This window comes from Amia ocellicauda, chromosome 7, assembly GCF_036373705.1.
Source record: "Amia ocellicauda isolate fAmiCal2 chromosome 7, fAmiCal2.hap1, whole genome shotgun sequence".
In the NCBI taxonomy this organism is placed as follows: Eukaryota; Metazoa; Chordata; class Actinopteri; order Amiiformes; family Amiidae; genus Amia; species Amia ocellicauda.
This window is the reverse complement of record NC_089856.1, coordinates 13,316,253-13,326,835: the sequence shown is the minus strand read 5'-3', so window position 1 is coordinate 13,326,835 and position 10,583 is coordinate 13,316,253. Positions and strand designations below refer to the sequence as shown.

The window sequence follows — 10,583 nt, the reverse complement described above, 5'->3', positions numbered from 1 at the left end:
CCTACTGCATCTGTATTCATGCATATTGCAAAATAGTACCCTGTGTTCCTATGAACTAATAATGGGAAAATACTATTCAATTAACAATTGGTAAAATGTTTTAGTTTAGGCTTTAAAAAGGTCATGGACTTAATTGTTTTAATGGTGCTTTCATTTAGATACATATGTGTGATATCCCACTGTCTGTCACGGCACAGGCTGCTGCTGACGTCCGCTGATGAGGTGCTCATGTGCCGCAGCTGTGTTGTCCGCTCCCTCGCTAACGGGCTGCGGACTCACGGCTGCGGGCAATGAGCACCGAGGCGATTGTGACGTCAGCGGCAGCTGTGCCATGTCTATTTAATTCCTCTCCCTCGCCGACGGGGGCTGCTAACCGGCAAGAAGGAGGACTGAGACTTGCAACCATAACTACCCCGGAGCCCCCTATTTTGTGTGGACGGTTTTGCTTTGCTTTGCTTGTTTAACCCCCTTTTGTTTTGTCCCGTGAACCCCAATAAAACTCGGACACCGGAACCCGAGACTCTCTCCCTTTTTGTGTCCGGCTTTTACATTTGGTGGCCGATGTGGGGACTGCGTCTTTAAACCCTATTTAACCATCACAATCAAACTCATTCAGCGTCTATACACAGCACAGATACATTGTAAAAAGCAAGACAACAAAACGCGAGATCACACACGTAGCAGAAACGAAAATACAGCTATACGAATATGCTAAGATAACTCAGCCTTTTATTTGTATTGATTTTTATTGATGCATTAAGGGATTTACACCGATTCGCAATTTCAGACACTTTTACTACATTGAATAAAAAAGTTAGAGTTAACATGCACTGATTATTGATTATGGTTATATTATTGATCTTACTGTGTATTTGATCTTATCTTACTGTAGAATATGTATGTTTTGTGTAATTCGCACTGTGCTAAGAAAATGAATTTATTCATAAATTATTAATCATGCGCAAACCAACCCGGGACACATGACTCGTAGGGGCGCTGGATTCGGCGTCACACCGGACCAGATAATGACCAGTTCATTAACAAACAACATTTCTGTTCAATCTATATTGTCGTATTAACTCTCCATCATCATCATAATATCACTGTAACACGTCTTTCCTGTCACGGAAGCTGCGCTCAGTCGTCTTTCATTGCTGCCATTTGCCAACTCCTAACTAGTTATTGACCTGGTGAGACCATATTGTTACTGTAGTGTCTCTCTCCTCGACAGACCACTGTTCGCTGCTGATTTCGCTCATTTTTAATCAAAACTCTCCTCACTGCTCGCGTCTCTGATGGCATTTTAAACATGGAAGCTGCACTCCAGCAAATCACCCTGACCCCTGGCTCCTGACGTCACTGGTTCTTAGGTTCCAGACCAGCAAGTTTTTGGTGCCAGAAAAAGTGGCAGTTCTTTTGCGGTGGAAAAGCAAAAAATGGTTCCAAATTAGGCACTGGCTCCGAAGTAGCACCGGCTCCTTGTCGTGGAAAAGCGCTAACTGAGGATCAACCTGGTGCGTGGAGGAACGGCTATGGAGGCAGCTTCCGTGGAACGATTGCTGGCCGCAGTGGTGCAGCTGCAGGCTCAGCAACAACACACCCTGGATGCGCTGGTCCAGCAACTTCAGGTGCAAGCTCCTGCACCTGCCCCTGCTGCGGCCGCAGCGAACCCGGCTTGGGCTGGCCTGAGGATCCCGAAGATGGGGCCGGAGGACGATCCGGAGGCTTTCCTTACCATCTTCGAGCGCACCGCCCGGTGTTGCGGCTGGCCGGAGTCGGAGTGGGCGGTACGCCTGGCTCCCTTATTGACCGGGGAGGCGCAGTCCACCGCCCGAGCACTCAGTTCAGAGGATGCCCTCGACTACAAGAAACTGAAGGACAGTGTCCTGGACCGGGTCGGCCTGACATCGGACGGTCAGCGCCGAAAGCTCCGAAGCCTCCGGTTCGAACCCAGCTCCCGGCACCGGGCCTTCGCACAACAGCTGTGGGAAGCCTGCCACCGCTGGCTCAAGCCGGACGAGCACTCCGCCATGGAAGTTGCTGACCTGGTGACCTTGGAGCAGTTCATCTGCCGTCTCCCACGTCCCTCTGCAGAGTGGGTGCAAGCCCACCAACCCGAAGACCTGGAGGAGGCCACCAGGCTGGCAGAGAACCACCTCGCTGCCCGGGACGATGCCACCTCCCGACGCCCGACGGCAGGCACCCTCCCTCCAGTTCCCAAGACCCTCTCTGACCCGACTCCCCCGGAAACCCCAGCTCCTAAACCTGTCTGTCCCCGACCCGCTAACCCTTCTTCTCTTGCCCATCACAAAAATAAACTCCTTAGCCCCCTCCTTTTCTCTCTCTCCAGGTAGTGTGCGGTCCCCTGGAACAGCCACGGTGATGTGCCGGCTGGCGAACATGAATCACTCCGTTGTTTGTGCTGCTCGCCCCTCCGCTCACCCCGGTTCAGCAAAAGACTTCACGGTACCGGTAAGAATTGGGGGACGTGAAGTCAAGGCCTTCCTGGACTCCGGCTGTAGCAAGACGCTGGTCCAGGATGGCCTGGCTCCCCGGGGCACCGGCAGGCGAGACACTAAAGTAGCTATAAGGTGTATTCACAGGGACATACACTGGTACCCCACGGCCTAGGTGACTATGATGATTGGTGGGGAAACTTATAAGATGAACGTGAGGCTCGCCCCTCGTTTGCCATTCCCGGTGGTCCTAGGGCAGGATTGGTTTCGGTCCAATTTCTGTCCAATATCAAAGATCCTAGGCTCTCGTTGTCTGATGTGGCTGGGGCACCATTGGGACATGGCTCTGGGGGCTGATCACCCTTAGTGGCTGCGGGGACAACCTTCCCTCCGACCCCAGTCGTGCAGCAGCCAACAGTACTCTGTCGGACCCAGGGGAGGGAACGAGTTCTGGGACTCGCCAACTCTCGTCTTCCTCCACCAGGAGGGCCGACACCTCTAGCGCAGCCCCGGTTCCCGTCTTCTCCCGGGTTTCCGATTTCGCTCTGGACCAGTCCCGGGATGATGCCCTGGGTTGGTTATATGACCAGGTCGCAGTTGTGGACGGTCGCATAGTGAACGCACAGAGGGCGCGCTCGTATCCCCAGTTCCATATTGACAAAGATTTATTATATAGGGTATCCAAAAACCAGGGGGGGGACCCGGTCACAAAACAATTACTGGTACTGCATTTGCACAGGCGCTTTGTGTTTCTCTCTGCACACAAAGTACCTATGGCGGGTCACCTGGGTCGTGACAAAACCTTAAGCCGGATAACAGACCGGTACTTCTGGCCAGGCATCAAAAAGGAGGTAGAAAGGTGGTGTGCTGCCTGTCCAGAGTGCCAGAAAACCAATGCCAGTGCGGTACCGCGGGCTCCGCTGGTGTCACTGCCTCTCATAGAGATACCATTTGAGTGCATTGGGATGGATTTGATCGGTCCGTTAGAGAAAAGCTCTGCAGGGTATCGATTTCTGCTGGTCATAGTGGATTATGCCACTCGGTACCCGGAGGCGATTCCTCTACGGACAATGTCAGCGACTAGGATCACCGAGGAGCTGTTAAAGGTCTTCACTCGGGTGGGGATCCCAAAGGAAATCCTGACAGATCAGGGTACTCCCTTCATGTCACGCATGATGCTAGACCTCTGTAGGCTGCTGGGGATAAAGTCCTTCAGGACCTCAATCTATCAAACCACAGAAAGACGGCCTAGTGGAGAGCTTTAATAAAACACTCAAAAACATGATCTGTAAGTTTGTGAGCACAGACACTCGAGACTGGGACAAGTTATTGCTGCCCCTGCTGTTCGCTGTACGCGAGGTGCCCCAGGTGTCCACCGGCTTCTCTCCCTTCGAGCTGCTATACGGGAGGCGGCCGAGGGGCATCCTCGACTTAATATAGGAGGACTGGGAGGCGACCGCCCCCCCCCCGGACCTCTATGGTACAGCACATCCTGGACCCGAGAGATCGATTATCCGCACTGGGGAAACTTGCACAGTCGCATCTCTTACAGGCCCAGGAGCCACAACAGTGCTTGTACAACAGGGCAGCCCGGTTACGATCGTTCACCCCGGGGGACAAGGTACTGGTGTTACTCCCAACTTCAATATCTAAACTGCTGGCTAGGGGATGTCGATTATGAGGTGTGTCTCCTGGATCGTCGGAGAGAAAAGCAGATCTACCATCTCAATATGCTGAAGAAGTGGCAAGAGGAGGAAGCATTATGTGCTTCTAGTTCCTCCTGCAATAAAGAGTCTGAACCCGCTGTTTCTGAGGTTTGCGTTGATCCTAATTTAACAAACATCCAGAAACAGCAGGTTTGCTCTTTTTGCACCGCTTCCAGCATGTCTTTTCTCACCGACCCGGGCTCACACCTCTCATTGAACACCACATCCACACCGCACCGGACACCTGTGTGCATGTGCAATCCTATCGTACCCCTACTATAAAAGGCAGGCTGTCAATGAAGAAGTGCAGAAGATGTTGGAGCTGGAAGTCATAGAGAAATCACAGTCAGAGTGGTGTAGCCCTATAGTCTTGGTGCCAAAGCCTGACGGCAGCACTAAATTCTAGATTCTAGAGCACTAGATAGTCGCTGTGTATTCAAAGTCACGGAAGTACTCCTCCTCCTCCTCAATGAGTATGATGGGTTTCTGAGGCGGAGTCAGGACTGGGATATTTTCGGACACATAGGCATTGCTGAAATTTCTGACATCCTTGCGCCCTCTGATTGTAGGGATGAAAGGAGGCTTCACCTTCCTTTCCAGCAGCGCATTCCAATCCACTCTCTGAAACGAGACAGAACATAAAAACATAAGAACATAAGAAAGTTTACAAACGAGAGGAGGCCATTCGACCCATCGTGCTCGTTTGGTATCCATTAATAACTAAGTGATCCAAGGATCCTATCCAGTCTATTTTTAAATGTTCCCAAATTTTCAGCATCTACCACATTGCTGGGGAGTTTGTTCCAGATTGTGACTACTCTCTGTGTAAAGAAGCGTCTCCTGTTTTCCGTCTTGAATGCCTTGAAGCCCAATTTCCATTTGTGTCCCCAGGTGCGTGTGTCCCTGCTGATCTGGAAAAGCTCCTCTGGCTTAATGTGGTCGATGCCCTTCATGATTTTGAAGACTTGGATTAAGTTCCCACGTAGTCTCCTCTGTTCCAGGGTAAAAAGGTTCAGGTCCCTCAGTCTCTCAGTAGGACATTCCCTTCAGACCTGGGATAAGTCTGGTTGCTCTCCTCTGAACTGCCTCTAGAGCAGCGATATCTTTCTTGAAGTGTGGAGCCCAGAACTGTACACAGTATCCAGATGAGCTCTAACTAGTGCATTGTACAGTCTGAACATTACTGCCCTTGTTTTAAATTCTACACTTTTGACAATATACCCTAACATCTTGTTTTCCTTTTTTATTGCTTCCCCACATTGTTTGGCTGGAGAAAGTGAGGAGTCCACATAGACTCCTAGGTCTTTCTCATGTGTTACTTCATCTCGTTCTATTCCTCCCATAGTGTCATTATAGTGGACATTTTTGTTACCTGCATGTAATACCTTGCACTTTTCCACATTGAATTTCATCTGCCAGGTGTCGGCCCACAACTGAATGTTATCTAAGTCCCTTTGAATAACCTGTGCTGCTGAGATTGTATCTGCTGAGCCACCTATTTTAGTATCATCTGCAAATTTGCTAACTATCCCAGAGTCCAGATCATTAATATAGATTATAAAAAGCAAAGGCCCTAGTACTGATCCCTGTGGAACTCCACTAACAACCTCACTCCAGTTAGAAGCAACTCCTCTAATCGACTCCTCCTGTTTCCTATACATCAACCAGTTCATAATCCATCTACTTACATTACCCTGAATGCCTACAGCTTTCAATTTGAGGATCAGTCTTTGGTGTGGAACCTTATCAAAAGCTTTCTGAAAATCTAAGTATATCATATCATATGCTTTCACATGATCTACAGCTGCAGTTGCGTGTTCAAAACATTATAATAAATTAGTAAGACATGATCTGCCTCGTCTAAACCTATGTTGACTATCTCCAAGAATATGGTTTTCATTAAGATGCTCCTCTATTTTCTGTTTAATAATTTTTTCCAACATTTTACAAGTAATGCAGGTGAGACTGATTGGTCTGTAATTTCCTGGCTCAGTTGTGTCCCCTTTCTTGTGGATTGGTATGACATTTGCTGTCTTCCAGTCAGTTGGCACATCCCCTGTTCTAAGTGTCATTTGGAATATTTGACTTAGTGGCCTATAAATAATTTCCCTCATTGCTTTAAATACTGTAGGACATATACCATCTGGTCAAGGTGATTTCTTTGTTTTTAATTCTGCTAATCCCTTTAGTACCTCCTCCTCATTTATCCTGATCTCTCTTGACAGATTGTTAACCTGTGGCATGTTATCTGTCTTTTCTTTTGTAAAAACCTGTATGAAATAGTCATTTAGGACATTTGCTACATCTTGTTCGTTTTCGAAGATATTTCCATTTTTGCCATTTATCTGTTTCACTTCCTCCCTTATTGTCCTCTTGCTGTTGTAGTATTGAAAAAAGCTCTTTGCACTAGTTTTAGCTCCAAGAGCTATGTTTCTTTCTATTTCCCTCTTTGCTTTCCTGATCCCTTTCTTAAGATCTCTTTGCAGCTCAACATATTCTATGTATTTTTGTTTTTGTATTTGAAGAATAAAAGGACGGTCAGGATAAGGTGGTGTCACCTTCATGTGAAAGAGTGGCTGTAAAACGGATGCGGCAGTAAAACGGATGCGCACACCGTCACTGGGCATTTCTCCAATTCCATAACATTTACATTACCATTTAGGATACAGAGGGACAAACTGGAGGCAAGAACTTAAAAAAGAACCCTGGCATACAGACCTCTTTCATTATGGAGGTGGCGTTCGAGGAGACGAACCAAGGATATCGCACTTCAGCCTCAACAATGTTGCGAAACTGCTGGTCTCCATCGTCACCGCGGAAAGGAGGCTACGGGCACAAGGAGAGAGGGAGGAGAGCACATTAAAGGGTTACTCCAGACCACACCTTTGAATATTCACATTCTGAGCCCAGGAATGCAAAAGCCACACAGACACCGATATTGTATACTGTGCAACAATATAGTAAATTCACACCTTTGGCATGACTTAATAAAGCAGATAAATCATAGAACACAAAGTCAAATTCATCGCTGCAATAACTGGAATCCTAACCTGGTTAACAAAATGCCCTGAAGGGGTTGCCATCATAATCTGGCAATAAAGGCATGTGCTTTCGGTTCTGTATGCATGAGAGATCTGTTCTTGGAACTATATGATTTGATTTCAAACTTTGCTTTGGTGGCATTCAATGAAATGGCTTTAACCATAATGGAACCACGAGAGGATTATGATCTTACTTCAACAAAGGCCCTCTGCTCTCACTTTAATACTGCATTACCTTACATTTTTCAAGGCTCTTAATAGGAATTAATTTAGGGCTCCACCTCCCCACCCTGAGACCCTTCTAGAAACAGAGAGCTAATGGGGGGGGGGTAATATTTCCAGAGTGGCCAGATCCTGCCAAAACCTGTTCCTGCTGAACTGCCAGTGGCCAAAAAAGAGCCACTAATTAGGAACCTGAAACATTATGGGCAAAAACAGCTGATGGTCTGAAGCTGAAATCTGAGATTCCTAGGTGAGTCAGGTTGGTTATTTGTCGTTATCAAAATCAAGAGGTATAAAAATGAAGTTCTGTTAAGAATACCCACCTTGTCAACCAGCATATGAAAGATGAGCACACCCAGGTCCCACCTATCCACTGCCCGGGTGTACGACAGGACTTCTGGAGCAAAATACGAGGGAGTGCCGCAAGCTGAACTAGTGTGATCTCCAAAACCGAGGCCTAGCAAGAAAAATGATGGAAGTCATGGGAAAAAAACACATTCTAATACCAATGTATATTATACATAAAGTACTAAACTAGGAAACAAATACACTATTTATTTTTTTTACCTTTCTTGCAGAGCCCAAAGTCCGCAATTTTAAGATAGCCCACCGAGTCCAGCACCAAGTTATCTGGCTTCAAATCCCTGAAATAAAAACACAGTATAATCACTTGGACTGCAGAATATAGAGAGAACTTTTCAGGAACACAAGAACTATTTCACCGTCAACCATAAAAAGTAACATACATTTCTCACACTTTTTGTATTCAGGTACATGTCTACACTGATTTTAGGACATGACTTTGATTATGAGGATACACAATATAAGAGAAATTAAATTAAATGGCTAAATAGTTTATTCTTGATCTCACTGATGCATATTGTAAAAATTACTGATGTGTGATAAAATAATAAAAAATAAAAATAAAATATCAACAACAAAGAAAGGAGTTAAAATAGTTTTCCTTTTTGGTTTTTCAGCTCGGATTGAATTCAAATGTCAATAAGCCATACCAGCCCATTTCCTGTCAGTGCAGGAACCCCAGCAATCAATGCTATCAGATCTAACAGAAAATACAGACAAACACCAAAAACTGCCAATCTGGTCATTTTATAAAAGTGAATCTGCATTCCTTTTGTGAGAATGATCATATTATTTAGTTGTACTTAGTTTGGTTTTTGGGAGGTTGTGTGCTGATGGTTAGGAATCATAACTTGCAATAATTTCTGACCATATAGGTACACAGTCCTGAAACACACCTGAGGCATGACATCATTACTGCTGGCAGAGCGAGCTTATCTCCCGAGATCGACGATTCTGCACACGTCACACATCTCAAAGTTTCACTTACACAGCCTTAAGCTCCTTAAAACTGGCTGCCTGCATGTGTGTTGAGAGGTCTCCTCCTGCCGCATACTCCATAACAAAACAGATATGAACCTGCGTCTGAAAGCAGGACAGGAGGCAACAAAAAGGGGTGCCGGACACTGCTGACGGTCTCCAAAATCTTCCTTTCACACATGATACTGAGGTGAGACAAAAGACAGACAGCATGTGAATATACATTAAAAACAGCACTGGTCAACAATTCTGCAGCTGCAACAAAATGCCGACTTTCCTGCAGAGTAAGAAAGTCAAAAAGTCACAGAAGAGCTTGCTAATGCAATGCTTTGGTGTATTACATACAAAACATGACTAGATTTATTCATCTTTGCTCTGCTTACAAACCCAGAAGCTTCACTAGAGTCAAAATGAAGCCTTACCTCTCAAAATTACCAAAGATTACGACATTTCCTTTTTTCAGAGCCTTCATGACCACCATTTCTGCTCTGTCTTTGTCCTCGGCAAGCAGCACCTATCAGAGCAACACAGAATCAAGATGGTCAAACTCCACTCTCAACGCCAGGATCAACATTCACAACACAAACATTTAGTAACACATCCTTCCTAATGCTGCACTTTAATAAGCCACAGACAGTGCCTTTTAAAAGGTTAAAAAGTGCAAGTAATTTCAAAATTGTCCACAGATATTTCTTAGGAAAACTAGTGTCGAGCAAATATCTATTCTCCACATTTCCTATTAAATTACTGATCGTTGGTTCTGCCCCACATTATAACCATGATGACTCTGATTACTGGGATTTACCTTCCCGAAAGTGCCATGCCCCAGCACGGCAACACATTTAAAGTCCTTCACACCAGAATCCAGAAGCTGCTGCCCCCTGCAGAAGAGAGAGTGAATGGTGGGGGGGGGGGGGGAGAATAGTTAGTTGCAGAAATAAACGACAATTCACTTAATTTAATAATCCAAAGAGTTTCTGTGTCGTTACTACTGACACGTTGCATTATCATAAACGGACATTCAGAATTTGTTTTAAAATCACAGGAATGTCTTGAATGTATTTTGCATTCTCCAAGAGCTCTTACCAAATCCATGAGATGTACTGCACTCCAGTCACTATCGTATGCAAAGTTTAAGACATCAAAGTGCTCATTTATTTTAAGATGCACCAATAATATATATTCCTGTATTTTAGGACGTTTCAGAATGGAGTTCAAACTGTTAAAAAGTACCTCATATCTGTAGATGATGGAAGAGTTAAACTCCTCGGCTCTGGAACGTCAGGCTCCTCTCGACGTTGGGTGTCTGCTTTTGCCACAACACGGTGTCTGTCAGTCGGGATGTCAGTCACCACTGCATCCTGCAAATTGAGCACTTTCATGTTGAGAGGAGGAACAAAAAACTGTGGCCCTAGAAACGTTCTGTTCCCTAGGGTTATTACTGATGAATATCATGTCAGAATAAAATACATACATATCAAAGTTATTGGCCAATGTAAGGTCAATTCACAGGGTCATTTATATTGCCTGATCTCTATAATCACTTCAAACACACTTGAAACTAATTAGAAGCCTGTCTAGGGCTTTGAAGAGTGAAACTGCAGTAAAGCGAATTACTCCTTATTGTTAAATGTCTGCATAAAAGCAAGTTAGAATATCCATTTGCTTTGAAACAGGCGAGACGTGAACTGCCTCCAGACCATGAGCGCCAGCACTACAGGATACACGTAGCACTTCCTCAAGAGCGACTTCAATCCCATGTTGTCTCCAAGCAGCTGCACCTGTTGGCCAAGAGATACACAATTACCAGGTGGCTT

The 10,583-nt window shown here is 45.6% G+C and overlaps 1 protein-coding gene across 1 annotated transcript; it reads right to left on the bottom strand.

Moving 5' to 3' along the window:
• Nucleotides 1-4,579: 4,579 nt before the first annotated feature.
• On the bottom strand, nucleotides 4,580-9,649 carry LOC136753830 (serine/threonine-protein kinase N2-like). The gene is made up of 7 exons (XM_066710217.1): nucleotides 9,572-9,649; nucleotides 9,189-9,280; nucleotides 8,777-8,951; nucleotides 7,993-8,069; nucleotides 7,749-7,882; nucleotides 6,881-6,988; nucleotides 4,580-4,783 (listed from the first exon to the last, which is right to left on the bottom strand). The coding sequence occupies exons 3-7, from the start codon at nucleotides 8,845-8,847 to the stop codon at nucleotides 4,580-4,582; spliced, it is 594 nt and encodes a 197-aa protein (XP_066566314.1). The 5' UTR covers nucleotides 8,848-8,951; nucleotides 9,189-9,280; nucleotides 9,572-9,649.
• Nucleotides 9,650-10,583: the final 934 nt, after the last annotated feature.